General features: G+C 35.9%; 1 protein-coding gene across 2 annotated transcripts; it reads left to right on the forward strand.

The window, feature by feature from the left end:
• Positions 1-2,633: 2,633 nt before the first annotated feature.
• LOC130717342 (ATP-dependent DNA helicase 2 subunit KU70) lies at positions 2,634-17,392 on the forward strand. Of its 2 annotated transcripts, none has more exons than XM_057567541.1 (19): positions 2,634-2,814; positions 2,907-2,984; positions 3,077-3,199; positions 3,268-3,382; positions 3,451-3,547; positions 3,641-3,758; positions 3,875-3,958; positions 4,059-4,117; positions 4,714-4,847; positions 8,030-8,073; positions 8,889-8,965; positions 9,741-9,888; positions 13,193-13,254; positions 13,678-13,738; positions 14,488-14,580; positions 14,695-14,815; positions 15,801-15,903; positions 16,091-16,274; positions 17,018-17,392. In XM_057567541.1, exons 1-19 carry the CDS (start codon positions 2,746-2,748, stop codon positions 17,129-17,131), a joined length of 1,884 nt encoding a protein of 627 aa, XP_057423524.1. In that variant the 5' UTR covers positions 2,634-2,745; the 3' UTR covers positions 17,132-17,392. The 2 variants fall into 2 exon arrangements, with proteins under 2 accessions (XP_057423524.1, XP_057423525.1); XM_057567542.1 differs by having other exon boundaries at positions 3,077-3,175.
• The last annotated feature ends 1,048 nt before the right edge of the window (positions 17,393-18,440 follow it).

Here is an 18,440-nt window from a genome sequence, read left to right on the forward strand (position 1 = left end):
ATGAAGGGAGAGAGGGGGCTGGTGTTGTTGGATTGTTGGGTTTCTGGATTAGGGGAGATGCAGGGGGAGAGGGAGAAACTAGATTTCTGGGTTTTTGGGGGTGGGGGTTGGTTTTTGGGATTTTGGTGGTTGGGGGTGGGTTGCGATGAGGTTTTTGCAGTGGGGTTGAGGGTGGGGGTGGATGAATGATGAAGATGAAGAGGTTGAAGGTGATGAAGATGAAAATTAATTCATGATGAAGATGAATAAGAATTACATAGTGAATAATAATTTGTTTTCTTCTGATTTATTTGTTTGGGATTAGGGATTAGGAATTAATTGATTTAGGGTTTAATTTTAAGATTTATTTGTTAATTATAATTGATTAACACATGTGTAACAAAAGAAAATTAAAAAATCCACATGGAAATGATGATTGTGCAAAATAAGAGCCACATAAGCACATAACATGGGTAGGGACTTATTCTGATTAAAAAAACAATTTCAGGGATCCGGAATCGGAAAAAAAAATTTCAGGGACTTATTTTCGTACGGGGCACAATTTCAGGGACCTATAGAGTATTTAAGCCTTCTTTATATAATATACATTTGTGGGCATATCTGGGTATAATTTTCTGGAAATTCTCGAAGACCCCTTCAAAATCTTCTCAGTTAGATTTTAGTTCCCCCAATTTAGGGGTTTTGGACTCCCAAATGTAAAGTTGAATTCTTAATACAAATTTCACTTTAAATTGTTACATTTAAAATGCGATACAAAATTCATTTGTAAGAATTTATAAAGGGGTAAAATAGTAATTTTAAAAAACAACCTAAAAAAATCAGGTACTTTTACGGCGGGCCATGTAAAATAGTGGTCCACCAATGCAAAAAAAAAATACCATCAATCCCTCCCACTCAATTCCCGTCTTTTAACCTCAAAATGTCATTCGAATTATTGCAGTCATGACATGACCCTAGCGGCAAAGGGTTGATGCATTCTTGGGTTTTCTTTTGCAACTTCATCTATTTTCTTTTGATTTATTTCCTTTCACTTTTCTTTCTTCTCACTTTCTTTCCCGACCAAACATAACATAAATGATTGGTCTATGTTTAATAACAACTTTGATATACACAAACTTTATCTCCTATTTCAATTCCACCCTTTTTTTTTACTATTATTTTGTTATACACATAACATAGCATAGCATGATTTATGATATTATTTTAAAGGCTTAAAAGCACTTTTGGTCCCCCACGAATTAGCATTGTGCAAAATGAGTCCCTAAACTTCAAAAATAGCATTCTTGATCCCAAACGTTATACTCCGTTAACAGTTTTGGTCCCTCTTCACTTTTCCATCCAAAAATTAACGTTTTCTGAATTTTTCAGAAAATTCATCAACTTCTTCATCTTCTTCCTCCATCCTTCCATCATCTTCATCACATTCTTCAAACAAATTCCAGAAAATTCAATTTCTTTCAGAAACAAAAAATCCACAACCTTCTATATTTTTTTTTCTCATCTTAAATTAATAATTTATAGTTGTACCTTTTCTGTTTATTCAACAAAGTGTCTTCAATTTTTCCGATCGAGAAAAAAAAAACAAAGTGTCTTCCAAAAAGGAATATCCATAAAAGTTCCAGCGCCATTCTTTGTATTCAGCAGATCTTGAATATTAACTATGTGGGCACACTCACACTATGTAATTTCCTTGTGTCTCCTTCTCTCTCCGTCTATCATTTCCTTTGACTCCAAACCCATCACCATTTCAACAAACCCATCACTCCCACCCCATAAATGCAGAAATTTTTCGCACTACCTCATATCCAACATATGCAGACTCTAAAATAAACTCGAAGCTCCAAACCCAAAGTCTCTTCTTCTCCTTCAAAGCTCCTTCTCCTCTTCCCCAGATACGCCGTCGGCCACCACCCTGCTGCCTCCTCCTTCTTCCAGCAAACCCATCAAGAGAGAGATTTCATAGACGAAATTCCAGAGATCCACAGATCTACCATTCTAGAGAACTCTTTGGCTGAGGTGGTGCGAAGGTTTCGTTCGCTATTCATGATGGTGGTACGAGATTGTGAGGAAGGTTTAAACCTGGGTTTTCATTGCCTCTGGGTTTCGGAGCTGGAGCAAGGTTGAAACTTGAACACCACCCAGGTTAGCAAGCATTGTGCGATAGGGTTTGGAAATTGGGATTTCTGGGATCTCTGGGTTGGGTTGATTTTTGGGATCGATTGAAGCGGTGGTTTCTGGGTTTGGGTGATCTTTGGATCTTTGGTTGGGAGATGTGGTTTTGATAGTAATTGTTGGGAAAAGCTTCATGAACGCCAAAGATGTTGCTGGATATTTTTGTTACAAGAAGATCTTGCTGGGTTTGTTGTTTAAAAAAATATCAATTTAAATTCTATTAAAAAAATCCACGTAGGCATAAGTCGTTAGTTTCTAACAGAATAAGGAAAAGGGACCAAAACTGTTAACGGAGTATAACGTTTGGGATCAAGAATGCTATTTTTGAAATTTAGGGACTCATTTTGCACAATGCTAATTCGTGGGGGACCAAAAGTGCTTTTAAGCCTATTTTAAAATTTACATAACATACATTATTGTTAGAAATATATATATATATTTAATTATTAAATAGTGGCCTGAAGGGATTGAAATGACCGAGTGACTGCCCTACTCTGAGTGCTAGAGAAGTTTGAGGCGAACGGAGTAGTGTACTGTGGTGGCATTCTTCGTTTCTTCTTATTCTTCAGAGAGATGGAATTTGACGACCCTGATGATATCTTCAGAGATGATGAAGACGACGCTGATGCTCGATTCTCTCTGGTTGGTTGGTTTGGTTATTCACTCACTCACTATTCCATTTTCTTTTCGTTTAACATGAAATGAAAAAATGTAAATGTTTACTTATTTATCAGGAAAATGAGTCGAACAAAGAATATGTGGTTTTCCTGATCGATGCTTCTCCTAAAATGTTCACAAAGAGTTGCCCAGCGGTTAGTCTAGTCTAGTTACTTTATAGCTTACTGATTCATTCATTCAAAGTTCAAACTAAAACATGATGTACTTACATTGCATTGCATTGCAGGAAGACGAAGACCAAACCAATGAAACTCACTTCCGCATTGCCACCACTTGTATCTCTCACTCACTCAAGACTCAGATCATCAACAGATCATATGACCAAGTTGCCATTTGCTTTTTTAACACAGTAAGATTTATTTATGCATTCTGCTTCTTTCTTCCTTATTTCATTACTTAATCTTTCTTTCTTTGCAGAGGGAGAAGAACAATTTACAAGACTTAAATGGTGTTTTTGTATTTAATGTTGCTGAAAGAGAGGATCTAGACAGGCCAACAGCAAGGCTCATTAAAGAATTTCAACATTTGGAGGGTAAGCATTTACACTGCAATGAGATCACATTCCCAGGATAATACTAATTTCTTCTTAATCTTACCCAGAATCTTTTTCTAAAAACATTGGAAGTGTCATGTCCGGCTCTCAAGAAAATCCTCTCTACAATGCTATTTGGGTGGCGCAGGCACTTCTTCGTAAAGGGTATTTTATGCATATAAAATATATATTACTTGCAGTCTTATCTACTTGATTTTCAGTGAATCATAAATCATAATGTCAAAACATTTATATCAGGTCAGCAAAGACAGCTGATAAACGCATACTTTTGTTCACAAATGAAGATGATCCTTTTGGGACTGTCAAAGGGGCTGCAAAATCAGATATGACAAGAATGACTCTGCAGAGAGCTAAAGTACAAATCTGTGGATGCTTTCTAGCATAGATGGTTTAGATAAAGTTAAGTTTCAAGGAAGCTTAATTTCTTTTTATATCAGGTCTTTCATAATTTCTTTTTTCTGGTTTGTGTAGGATGCGCAGGATCTTGGCATATATGTTGAACTTCTTCCCTTGAGTTGCCCTGATGAAGCGTTCAATGTATCTCAATTCTATGCTGTATGAACACATCCTTGACTCGTATTCCCTAATTTCTTCTCTTAAGCTATACCGATTGGATATATTTGTCATGCTCACTTGTCAATTGTATTCCTTTCAGGATTTGATTGGGTTGGAAGGTGCTAATCTTGTTGACTTTATGGCAACAACAGGAAACAAGTATGGCATCTTATCCTATCTATGATGCTCTCTGTTTTTTTTTATTCTTGCATTTGTGAAGTCTTTGAGATACCATTATTTACTGTAGTGGGGCAACTAGTCGTATCCTTTGCAGTTTGACTCAGTGTTTGTTTGGTTTATATTTAGGTTGAATTGATTTTGAATGAATTCATGTTAAAAAGATTGATTTGTTTTTGGGAGTGTTATTTTAAAAGTGTTTAGAATAATTAATTTTATTTCGATGCTAATGTCGAATCACTTTTGAAGAATAAATTTAGGTATGTATTTTAAAATTTTGTGGGTCTCACCCAGAGTACTTAGTGGGATAATTCATTTTAGGGAGGTACATTTGCTTGTAATCAATAATTCAATTTAGAAGATGGAAAACTAGTTTGTGAAATGTGTTGAACAAAACAGTACATGTTTCTGTAACATTGTTTTATTTCTATTACATGAGGGTTATGATGTCCGCAGCTATGACCAAGAGGTTTAGACCTGTGCTAGGAGTATATTATATTAAAATAATGTTTGTGTTTAATTTTGCTCGATTCACTTTTTTAAGCCTCAGTTTTTGTGGTTTTCTGTTTCAACTTTAGATTGAAGGATATGAAAGATCAGCTAAGAAAGCGCATGTTTATGAAACGCATAGTCAAAAAACTTAAATTCACTATAGTTGATGGGATATCAATTGAACTGAATTCATATGCTTTAATTCGTCCCACTGTTCCAGGTACGCATTTTGCTTGAATTCACTGCAGTTATTTTCGGATTGGAATTTATTTTCCTTGTTTTCTTTTGTTTTGCTGTCCTTTGCCGAGTTTTACCTTGGTTGGGCCCTTTTAAGTTTTTTGGTCCCTTTAAAGTTTTTCACTTAGAAAAAAATATGCTTCTGCCTTTCAGCTTGTATTCTAATTGTTGAATATCTATTAAGATTTAGTTTATAATTAGTCTTGTCTCATTGAGATATAGTTTAGATTTGTTTCTCTATCTTAGATTAGTATATCTTAGATTAGTATCTATTTAAATAGAGATGATATCTATTTAAATAGAGATAGGTTTAGATATATTTAGTTTCTTTTTATCTCTTTGTTAGTCTATATATATTGTAGTTTTCAGTCAAGTATTAATCAATGAAATACAAGTATTATTTTATCAAATTCAAGTTGGTATCAGAGCAAGTTTCGATCCTACCGCTGTGAGGGGGCTCCTCCCCCGTGAGCCCCCTCATGGTGACTTTCCAAATCCCCGTGAGCCCCCTCATGGTGACTTTCCAAATCTCTTTGGATTTATTTTTCATACTTTGCTTCTGCGCTTGTTAGTTCTAGCCGTTTTCTTACGGCCTCGTTTCTTTCTGATCATGGTTCCCTTTCTCTTGAAACCCTAGTGATTCTTGTCACGTTCTTGGCAGTCACTATTGGCGTTCAACACTGTCAACGTCTTTCCACCGCCGTTTTCCGAAGTTGCTCAAAACGGATCAGAAACACCTCCATCTTTTCCCTGAAGCGTCGCCGCCTGTATCTTGAGCAAGGTTGGTCCTTGAGTGGGCGAGTCTCATTGATTAGTGAACACTAAGAATCTGTGGTAGGAATATCTATGTCTCTCCCACGGTACCCCGTTCATACTTATCTGTTGCGGCGCAAGGAATGGAATACGAATTCTTTGTATGGCGTGGTCAATAATTCGAGATTGTACTGATTCAGTAATGTGGTCTTTGTATGGTCAATGGCTGGTATTATTTTAATGGAAGCAAGCGGCAGAGTTTGATTAAGGTCTCCAGTGGTGCAGCACCTTTGAATGCAGCGGATATTTATTACTTTGTCCAAACTTTCCTAATCTTGATTTCATACAAGATACATGAATAATGAGGAAGCCACAATTTCAACAATAGATAAAGATGGTTATTGGAGATGTTTATTTCAATCAGGATGAGTATATACATACATCTGATCGCTATCTGATCGCTTGCAAGGTATTATCAAATACAAGGGCTTTCAGATTGCTCCTGCTGATTTAGAAGTTGTGTTAATTTTGCATCCTGAAGTAGTTGATGTTGCTGTTACAACTACCATGTATGAAGAAACTAGAGAGATACAAGGTGGCTCTTTGGTCCAGCCAAGTTCTCAATTAGTGAGTTGGGTTACTCTGGTAATATTTCTTTTGTTGAATGGATGTATGCATCTGATGTGCACTGCAACTCTTTCTTAGAGTCCAATATTGAAGCTGCTATTGTTTGAAAGGGAAAAGTCTTTACCTAATCGTTGGGAGTAGGCGGTGAAGGGAAATTTCAAGTCTCTACGATTTCTGATTACCGCATTGCATTGTGTGGCAGTAGCTTCTCTTCTCGAGTTAATTATATTTGTTACAAGCTATGCATATGATATATATGCTCTAGCTTGAGGGGAAGTGTTGTGTGAATTTCTCTCTCCGACAGCAGTGGCTTCTTGAGTTAATAATATTTGTTACAAGCTATGCATATGACATATATGCTCTAGCTTGAGGGGAAGTGTTATTAGAGACTATGGTCAGCCACCACCGTCGGATTTCAAGCCACGCGCCCTCACGTGCCTCCCATCTCTCTGCGTGTGAAGTCCACGCGCCGCTCTCTCCGCTGCTTTGTTATAGCTGGTCCTCTTTGTGTATCAGCTAGGTTTGGTTTTAAGGATCCTCTGTTTTGACGTGTGTTGTGTCGTCACAGTTGTGATCATCCGGTCGTCCTCTCCCTGTTTGGTTTGTGGGTTTGCTGTTTTGACCCTGTTTGAACGTTTCTCGTGCCATCTCTCATTGTTGGCCAAGTTTGGTTTGGTTTGGTTTGGTTTAGTTTGGTTTGGTTTGGTTTGGTTTAGAGTTTTAACTCTGTTTTCACGCTCAGGTTCCGCATTGGATTTTGAGACTTGAGTTGTTGTTTGCGTCTCATTGTTCGAGATGCTCTTATTATACTGCTCTTAGCTGACTTTATGCAATTTGGTTTTGAAGGTGACATTGTCACCTTCGTTTGTTTCGTCTCGATTGTTTGGTTTTCTAGTTGTTTGGTTTTCTGGTTTAGGGCTTCAGCTGCGAGTTGCGCTGGCCCACTCCTCTAGTTGAGAGTTATTGGTTCTGGTTTAGGGCTTCAGCTGCGAGTGGCGCTGGCCCACTCTCTAATGTTTGAGAGTTGTCTGTGTCAAAGTTGACACCATTGTTTGTCTTAGAAGCCATCAATCGGTCGACCTCAAGTATGTTTTATTTCTGTGTGGTTGTTGTTGGTGAGTTGTTGCTTCAGCCTTGTTTTGTTTTCGGGCGTATTGTTGCTGGTTTTTTTCGCCCTTGTTTGCTGGCTCAGCTACCCTACGACACTCCAGAAGAATTGGTTTTTGTCTTGCATCAATTTCAGCCAGATCAAGTATGAGAAGTTGTCTTTTGCCTGCCCATGAATTTAGCAGAAGTTCAAAAGATTATTCAATTTGAAGTATTAGAAGTTGTCTTTTGCTGCCATGGATTTACTCGAAGTTTGAAAGGTTATTCAATTCAGAGATTCACCAAGATCGTCATTATTAAGGGATATCTATTAAGATAATGTTCTTCTTGGGTTCGATTTGTTACAAGCTTAAAGCTAAGTAAGCTTTAGCTTGAGGGGGAGTGTTGAATATCTATTAAGATTTAGTTTATAATTAGTCTTGTCTCATTGAGATATAGTTTAGATTTGTTTCTCTATCTTAGATTAGTATCTATTTAAATAGAGATGATATCTATTTAAATAGAGATAGGTTTAGATATATTTAGTTTCTTTTTATCTCTTTGTTAGTCTATATATATTGTAGTTTTCAGTCAAGTATTAATCAATGAAATACAAGTATTATTTTATCAAATTCAAGTCTAATTAATGACATTCCATGCTTTTGATGTGTAATGACATTCCATGCTTTTGATGTATAGGAGCGATCACATGGCTTGATTCCATTACTAATCGTCCTTTGAAGGTGATGAATATTATAACCTCAATTATAAAATCTTCTCTGTTGCTGTGTAAATTTTGAATACCCTTATCATGTTCTAATTATATAGTTTCCATGACAATGCTGTGCCTGTATTATCCATTGGTTGAAACTTGATATGATCCTATGCCCAGACCCATTCTTTATCGATACCCTAAACAAGATTTTAGAAGTGATTTTATGTTCTAGTTTTTTTTTTTTTTAAAAGTATGAACATAACTGCATAGAAAGAATATTTACAAATTTGTTATGGCTTTCTGATAGTTTTGAGAAAGCCAAATCACTGCAAGCAAATTGCTGCGTCATATTCTTCTTGTGTATCTACAGTCATGTCTTTGTTATCTCAGAAATTGGGTGGAGTCAAGCTAGCTTGTGAGGTGGGGATTGTTTACCATATCTCTAATGGATACGGAATCTCAACAGACTCCCCTCTCACCCATGATTTGGAAACCCATAGGGCCTGGTTGATTGCACTAGGAAAGCCGAGGCCAGGTTGATTTTTTTAGGACGGGTGGCCCAACATCAGATCAAAGATAGAATCTGTTACCATCCTAGAATTTGAGTTGGTTTTAACTCTACGTCAAAGCTAACACATGAAGTGCGATTATCCGAGCCCTTTTAGGACTACTTTGGTGGTATTTCTAGTCGGTCTTGGATCTTAACATGTTATATGCTTTTTGTGCAGATCATAATGCTCTTGAGTTCCCTCTCTCTTTATTTTCTTTCACTTGGATGGACCATAATGCTGGTTAATCTAAAAAATCTACAAGTAAATGGTTTCAACTGGTTTGGTGGTGCAGAGTGAAAGAGCATTCATTTGTGGTGATACTGCTGCAATTATGGAAGAGTCTTCTAGACGGTTTCATCCTTATAAGAAGTAAGTATCCTTATCTTATTTGAATATTATAGTTTTGATTCCTTGGAGATACTTTCTTCACCTGTTTTTTTTCCCTATTTAGATTGAGGTTGACAGATAATAGCAACCCTAGTATATAAAACATTACAGTACCACTGAGAATAGGATTTCCTGGGATATGGATTATAACCAGTTCTTAGTTCTGGGAGAAATATGTCACTAAGGAAAAAAGAGATGACTGTACTTGGTTAGGCTTTAAAAATGTAGGTGGATTATGTTGTTGCAAATTCCTTCAGTTTATTCTTTGTAATCGTTGGCTGCTTCGTTGTGGGACTTTGTGCTTTAAAACCCAGGTGACCAACATCGAATCTTGCTGTTCCCACTCAGATTAGGCTGGATTCACCTTATCGCTGTCACGATCTTCCTCCGTAAGAAATCTGGAAGGAATATTCGGATTCACCTAAAATATTTGGAGATTGTAGCTTGAATAACTCCTTCAATATGTTGTTGCCGCAGCAGAAAATTGGATTTATCAACAAATCTAGAGCATTGAGAACGTAACTAGAGCATTGAGCATTGGGAGAACGTAACTAAAGCCAAGTGATATCTGGCAATTCAAGCCAACAAATTAAACTTGTAGTTGTAGATTTGTTGAAGCTGGTTGCTTTACTGGACATTGATAAATATTTGACTGCATGCCTGTGGAAATACCTCAAAAATCTTTATCATATTTTCTGATGTTGTTGTTTTCTTTTCGTTATCTTTATGATAATATGATGTTTATGAATTTTTTCAGCCAGAACATTACATTTTCAATTGCGGAGCTATCTCTAATTAAAAGAGTTTCTACTGGACATCTACATCTTTTAGGGTTCAAGCCACTAAGTTGTTTGAGAGACTATTACAACTTGAAGCCATCAACTTTCCTTTATCCCAGCAATGAGGTTACTTTTTTTCTATTCATCAATAAACTATTAAACTGTTGATTGAATCTTAAAATTATCACCAATATTTGGTTTTAATCTTCATTGGTATGCTTGGTGCTGATTTCTTATCCAGTACTTTTAACGAACACTGTTTAATTTTGGTGAAACTTGAATATTGAAAATGCAATGTTCTGAACTGACCAATTTATTGGTTTGGATCAGTTATTTTTTTTTTTTTAAATTTCCAACAAATTCTAACTAAAACGATTTTATGAATTGGTTCGGGTCCACATCTTATTAACTTTCATGTCTCTATCTGCATATATTTGTCTTTTATGTATACAATTTTATGTCCGTACCCGAGTAAATAAAGTTCATTCTTCTTTAATAATTATATATAACAGTTAAATTAATTCTAAATTATGAATTGGTTCGGGTCCGCATTTTATTAACTTTTATGTCTCTATCTGCATATATTATTGTCTTTTATGTATAAAATTTTCAATTTTATGTCCCTACGAGTAAATAAAGTTTATTCTTCTTTAATAATTATATATAACAGTTAAATTATTTCTTAATGTTGCCATCACTTTTAATTTACATTAATTTTTTGTAATTTTATCTAAATAATGATAATAAAATTGGATGATAAATATAATCAAAGACACTTGATAACTAATATGACAGTCCAAATGATTTAAAAAGTAAAAAATATAAGTTATAAATAATAAAGAATTGAAAATAGGATAAAATATAATATTATCGCGTGAATGAAAATTCAACAGGTGATTACTTCTTATAGGCCTAGACTAACCTAATTAAGGAAATAAATAAATAAGTACAATATCTCATCTCCTATCTCCTATTTGATACTTGGAAATGAAATCATAATAAAAAACAAATCTTCTAATAATAAACCAAATATTCTAATAATACAAAACTCCTCCTCAAGTTGGTGAGTGGATATCTATCATTCAAAGCTTTCAAGTAAGATCTCGAAATCGCTCCAAGGGAAGTCCTTTGGTGAGCACATCAACCAACTAAAGTCCTTAGGGGACGTAGTGTGCATAAATAAGACCACTATCAAATTTCTCTTTGATGAAGTGTCGGTCTATTTCTATGTGCCTTGTTTTGTTGTGATGGACTGGATTGTGAGCAATACTAATAGCAGACTTATTATCACAGAAAAGCCTCTGAACTTGATCTGGCAACTAAATTCTGCTTCTTTCTCCGCCATGTCATTAAATTTCCACCCAAGAAGTGGTGAAGCTCCTGTCAACAATTGACTCTGCATGATCTGCATCGTAGACCTCTCCCTGGAACTGCCTTTAGATACTGTGTTAGAATTAAGTTACATCCACACATCACCACAAAGCCCTAAGCTTAAGGAAATGGGTGTATGTGTTGTTTAACTTATATACACTTATACATTTGCTACTCTACACAATGTGAGACTTCTTTGAGTCACACTTGTTACTACTCTAACACTCCCCCATTCAAGTGGGATTCCATTTTTCTTCTTCTTCTTCTTGCCTGGGCTTGTACTCATTTATTCGAGTCTAAGATGCCTTACAACTTGCTTCTTTCTTCTTTGCCTAGGCTTGTACTCAGCGGAATGTCATTACGTGTTAGACTTCTGTTCTTGAGTCTCAGAGGCTTTACGACTTTTCTTTTTCCTGTCTGAGGTTGTACTCAGTGGTTCGTCATTAGGTGTTAGACTTCTGTTCCTTAGTCTCAGAGGCATGAACTGTATATACAACTTCGCCCCCCCCCCCCCCCCCCCCGAGATTTAAAAAAAAAATTCCGATTTTTTTTGGAAGCGGAAGCCATGGCTGAGGATCGAAACCAGCTCATGATACCATGTTAGAATTGTTAAGTTTCATCCACACATCACCAGAAAACCTTAAGCTTAAGGCAATGGGTACAACATGAAAGTTATGAAAATGCTGATTATGCAGGATCAGTCATATAGATAGGACATCAACCTTGGGTTTATGTATGCTCTTGGGTGGAAACCAATGTTGTTAATGGCGGATGATGGACTATGGTAAAGAGCCAAAAACCAGCTACATTTGACAAATAATGATGGGAGATCATCGGCCACGGCAGAGAGCCAAAAACCTGCCATGAGATTCCTCCGTTGCACTGCCATGGCAGTATTTGATAACACTGGTGGAAACATAGATGCACAAAGGAGGACGAAACAAAAGTTAGTTGCTTGATCATTTGTAGAATTTGATAGTGGCATAATGAATCTTTGAAATACTGTGGTTGAAAATTGTGCTGGATGACTTAATGATTCGATGTGAAAATCCTATGAAGCTACTGTGTGACAATAGATCAGCCATTGATGTTGTTCATAATCCAGTCCAACATTATAGGGCAATACAGATAGACTGGCGTACCAAAAAAAATAAATAGAGATAGACCGACACTTAATCAAAGAGAAACTAGACAATAATTAAAGAGAAACTAGATAATAATTTTGTTCACGATCGAGTGAACAGGAAAGGAAGCTAGGCCAGAACCCTAATAGGGATAAGGTCCCTAAAAGCTAAGCCGCCTATGTGTATAACATGTGTCAGAACCCTTTTTACAAGATATGCGACTCCCTTTTATAGTGGGAGTGCTCGAACCCTAGTTCTCAACCTAAGCGAACTCCTGGGCCTTATACAATCAGCCCATGAGTCCTTACAACCCTTTACCTAGATCTACCCATCTTCTCCCTAAGCAAAGATGTGAGAGCACCCACTCCTAGGAGCATCCCGAGAGCGCCCTCACCCCTCGTGAGCCTGTGCTGGGTGGGCCCTTACTATTGGAGAGAGCTCCACCTAGTCCACAAGACATGTGCCTGAAGTATGAAGGCTAAGTGTCTTTAGCCGTCTCCTACAGTTTCGCCTTCATGCGTGTGTGCTGGGCGGGCCCCTACTATTGGAGAGAGGTCCGCTCAGTCCAGGTTTGATCTCTACAACTTTTGTTCCCTCAGATCATCAATTGACAGATGTGTTGATTAAAGGATTTCCTACAGAGTGGTTTCAGGATCTAACGAGCAAGTTGGGAGATATCCATTCATCAGCTTGAGAGTGTTGTAAACAACCTATTTTAAGATAGAGTATTTTGTTCCATATTTTTCTTCCTACTTACTGTGTTAATATAAGGAGACACTTTATTCTAATTATCATTTATCAGAACTCATGTATGAGTCTATTGTCTATACATATTAGTGCTTGTAATTTGTAAGAACCCGTGGATTAAATTTCTGATCACATTTAGCTCTTTCAAGTTAAGATTTTCTTTGTGATGCCTCTTTTTTTCTTTGCAGGGTACAGATAGTAGCAAGTGTATCTTTATTGCCCTTCATAGGTCCATGATAGAACTCAATCGGTATCTTTGATTCCTTGCAACTATTACTAAGGCTTTGTTTAGCTGCGCTGTCACATCCTTTAAGTCATGTTTGCTTCAACATTTTATTTTTGGTTTTTGGCATATCTGCATTTTCTTTTCCCTGCAAATTAGTTCTTGATCAATTTAAATATGAAATTGTAGTGTGTTTAATTCACTCAAGATCAAGAAATCCGTGGGTATTAATGGACGGTTACTTATTGTAAGTGGTAAAAGGGGAAGAGAGAGGGATTTGTGAAAGGCACAATTGATCGAGAGTGACAGATATTATAGATTAACTAAACATCTAATAGAGACATGATTTGTATCATAGTTTTGTGATTGACACAACTGTTGTCAAATGACTTCTTAGCATAATTGTGTTGGTAATTTCTGATCAAAGTAATGCCCTGGTGTGTCCTTCAGTTTTGCAGTTGCATTTAGTGGAAGTTCCTCTCGAACTCAATTGGTTGCCCTTATTGCTCAGGTACCATTATGTTGAATGCTAGAATGTTTTTGCATTATAATGAATAGTTTTCTCGAGTTCAAGTGTTTGCAGCTGATGATTTTGTTTGATGGCTGTCTCTAAACATCTGAAATAACTTTGCAATGCTACTTTAGTGTCATAATTGCCTTGCATACTTCTCAGTTTCCTTGCACTGGTCTTGTTGCTCATGCTCGAACTTACTTGTGAATGTTTCACACTGCTTTATAGTACCACACACTACTTTAGCTGTGGCTGTGAGATAATTTAGTTTGTGGGCAGGCATCTATAATATAAGATTTGATCTACTGCCAACGGTTGTTTATATATCAATGTATTTGGGTCATTTGTGTCTTTAAAACAGAACGAACTTAGGATTTTTTGGGTTCTTATTGTATAAAAGGAGTTTGGTTGTTGTGGATTAAATTATATATTGCACGTGAATTTTCTCAAACTAAAGTGTGTAGTATATCAGTAAGCAATCGAATACTATGTCATAATTTTGGTATTTTGTAAGCTTGTTTTAGTTTGATCCATACAGCTGACCTCACTTAGTGGGATAAGGCTTTTGTTTGTTTTGTAAGCATGTTTTAATTTATAAATTCTAGTCTAATTAAAATTTCTATCGAAATAAATTGACAGTTTTTTTATTTTTTTTATTTTTTATCTCTGTTCATATTCATCAAACTTGTACCTATGTTATTCATCAAACTTGTACCTATGTTATTCCTAGCTCATGTGTCTGATTGTAGGAAGAGGTGATCCAATCAGGTGGTCAGATCGAGCCTCCTGGAATGCACATGATTTATCTTCCATATTCTGATGACATCAGACTTGTTGAAGAGGTAGACAACTGCGATAATTAGACTTGTGTTTAAACTTTATGTTGAAAAAACTGAGAAAACTAAGTTTGAAGTTTTAGTATGAAGTTATTATTAAGGTATGAAGGATTTTTGTAGCGTTACTCAAATACAAGTGGGACGGTGACTAAAGCAAGTGATGATCAAATAAAAAAGGCTGCTGATTTAATCAAGCGTATTGACTTGAAAGATTTTTCTGTATGCCAGATTACCAACCCTTGTAAGCTTCTTCTTGTTCCTCTAACTCATTCTCATCCTCTAGCATACTATTTATACTTCTAGTTAGCTTCATATTGGAAATCTTTGTCTTAATGTTAAAATGATGACATTTGATTTATAGTAAACCATCATCATAATTAAACAAACCTCCTTATACCTACACTTACGGCTTACCTCACCTGAATTATAGATTGTTAACTTAAACTTCTTCAAGATATCGGATTAAACATGTGGATGATTTATATATTTAAAGCTTGTTTGGGCTGACCAAAGAGCACTTATTGAAGCTGATCCAGTGCGTTTTTCAGTAGATAAACTTCAGTAAGCGCTCTATATAACGAGATTTTAGACTGGTTGACACGCGAATATCGTTTTTTTTTAAGTATGCTGCTATTTAGTAGCAGTTCCAGTCAAGATTACACCGTATCTAGTGCTATTCATTTGTTGGAGGAAAAATTCTATTTGGTATAAGTTGAGTTCTTATGCAGAAATTAAATGTTCGAAACTTTTAAATTGCAACAAAAGCTTTTTTTCACACTTTCGGGGTTAATATCCAAATTTTTAGAAAGGCCATTGATCAAGGTCTTTCTCTACCTTTTTTTATCAGGTTATTCTCCATTGATTCAACTTTTCTTACTTTGGCCTCTATTGGTCTTTTCCTCATGTGACCAAACCATTTAGGCTAGATTTACCCCAACTTTTCATGTCTTCTTTTTGTCCCATCTCTTCTACCACAAAACTCTCATCTCCATAACACTGATAACTAATATAATTTTTTGTTGTTGTTGTTGGTGAAATCATGGTTTATATAGCTGTGTTTATACATACCATGGTATTACAGATAACATTTGGACTTTTTTTCTGGTTGAAATTTGCTAAATCAAATTCATGTTACATTTTACATATTCATGTTCCTCTAATAGTTAATATTTCTCGAGTAGTCGAGTTATTATTATTCCCATTTGACTTAGCGAAAGAGATTTCAGCCTTGCAGAGGCACTATGCAGTATTGCAGGCATTAGCTCTGGAAGAGAATGAAATTCCAGAAATGAAAGATGAGACATTACCTGATGAGGAAGGTTTAGCCAGGTAAGTGCAAGGTTTTCAAGATATATTTAATATTTTAATGTGTTCGATTTGCACAATGCAAAAAAATGGAAAACAAGAAGGATATTCTACTGCTCTGTTTCCTGTTTGGCTCTTCTTCTTTTCACTGGAAAAGGATTGTTCAAGACTTCGGCATGAAATGATAAACCTACTTATGTGTCCCCTGCAGACCAGGAGTAGTAAAGGCATTGGATGAATTCAAGATCTCTGTATATGGGGAGAATTATGATGAGGAAAGTGAGCATGGAATTGGGAAGCCAACTGAAGCATCCAAAAAACGAAAGGCACATGCTGAGTTAGCAACAAAAGAGTGTGAAAACTATGACTGGGGTGAGCTCGCTGATGCTGGAAAGGTAAACTTTGAAACTATGACTGGGGTAGGACAAGCAGATGTGCTTGTGGCTTAAGCCAATTTTGCAAAGAACATAAAATGCACCTTTTTGAAGGAAAATGATTCATACACATCCGTATAGTGCAGACACCCTACATGCACCCAGAGTGAGAAAGGTACAGGAGAAAGAAGTAATGAATGTGATATATGATAAATGTGATAAGAAGAGAGACATAAAAGTAGTAATGAGGTGTTTGTATGGTGTCTATTATACTGATTGTGTGTCTAAGTATCATTACTATTTTTAAAAAGACCGTGCATGGATTTGGTTGGTAGCCCTGTAGGCTTTTTAGCTCACTATTTTTGATGAATCTGAGAATATCGTAGGTTCCTTATATAGATTATGTTAGCAGAAGTTAGGCACAGACTTTTGTTATCAATTCTCCAGCACCTAAAATATATTCTTAGGTACTCACAATATAACCAGAATAATAATAGGGTAACAATAAAATTTATATTCATGTATAAGTATAACGTTTTTGAAATGGATGAGTAATAAAGGAAATATAGTGTCACTAAGTTGGCTACATGATCCAAAGTCGCCTTTCCACACTGATGAGCTTAGCTGCACAGCAAATTTTAGTTTGTGAATTTTGTTGAACATTATTTCAGGTAGGACCCATGTAACATTAAAATTTTTAGTTGCTTTAGCTGTCACTTATTTTTAAAATTGTTGATATCGAATTGTTTGATCTTGTTTTGCAGTTAAAGGATTTGACTGTAGTGGAGTTGAAATATTATCTCACAGCTCATAATCTTCCTGTTTCTGGGAAGAAGGAAGCTCTAATTAGCAGAATATTAACTCACATGGGAAAATGAGCCAGCAGGGCCAATATCTTCCATTAATGATTTTGTAACATCAATGGCCAGAACATCCAAGACTCACAAGTACAAGAGCTACTGAATTTAATGTTTTAATTCATTGCTTGTTCTTGACCCGATCTTGGATAGCATATTCAATTTTACTTACTAGCTCAGTAGCAAACTGTTTGTTACTTAATATTATTTACATAGTTTAAGAGATTATTTATTGATATATAACTTGACTTAAATGCCATTATTTATACTTCCGTTCCAAAATGCTGGTTGTTTTATCTTTTTTCCATTTTGAATAATGTATGAGATTGATGTGAGGTAGTTGTGAAAAACAGTTGAAAATTGAATCCTTTTGGATAATTCCCTACCTGGCCTATATTTTATCTCAAAATCAAAACCAGTCGATTTTGATGCCAACTTGAACTTCTCTTCGATAAGAAATCTCTGTTCTTGAATAAACTTCAAACTCTTCTGATATGTGACTATTATAAAATAGTTGCCATGCAATTAATGTGTCCATTTATGCACTTCATGTATTACCATCACGTATCTTTCATATATTGACTTATTTTCCCTCAATCTTACAAAGCTTTACTCCAGAAGGCCGAAGGTTCACCTTCATGCAACAAAACTGATCCTAAACTCTTACTAGAAGCATCAATTTCAATAGTAAAATATTTTGAAAATTCATGGTATGCTAGAATAAGTAGAGTAGTAATAGGATTCTTCAATTTTCAAAAGCTTGTTGAGTAGAATTACTTCTTTTAAAACTATTAATTATTTAGCAAGAGTACGATATCCCTTATCAAATCTTCTAAATATCCTTTCAAACCCCAAAACCCCTCCTCAATCCTTTAAGAGAACTAGGTACAACTACATAACCTCCAAAAAAATTCGGGTCAACAGCCACCCATTAAGAGAAAAAATCTCTCTAACTTCTTAACCCATATGGATGCATCATCACCCCCTCAAAAATTGGAATTTCCAGTTTTCTCCATTTATACATTGAATTCACGAACCTTGCTTCATCTTGAAGTCTTGTCAAGTGTCAACCTTTTCTCCCCCTTCAGATTCTACTAGCCTTCTCGGGTAATTGTTGAACCTTTGGTATACTTTTCTGCATCGCCAATAGCTGAACATCTTGCACCCACCCCATCACAAAGTCTTCAAGCTTCTTCCTGTGGTTTTCACAAAGTTCCGCTCCATAGACTCCATTCTTCCTTCCATTTTCTTGCTTACCATGAGTGATTGTCCAAAATTTTCTCCCACATCTCCAAGATCGGAGCTTTAATACCAGTTGATAGAACTGGTT

The sequence above is a fragment of the Lotus japonicus genome, chromosome 5 (assembly GCF_012489685.1).
Source record: "Lotus japonicus ecotype B-129 chromosome 5, LjGifu_v1.2".
Lineage (NCBI taxonomy): Eukaryota > Viridiplantae > Streptophyta > Magnoliopsida > Fabales > Fabaceae > Lotus > Lotus japonicus.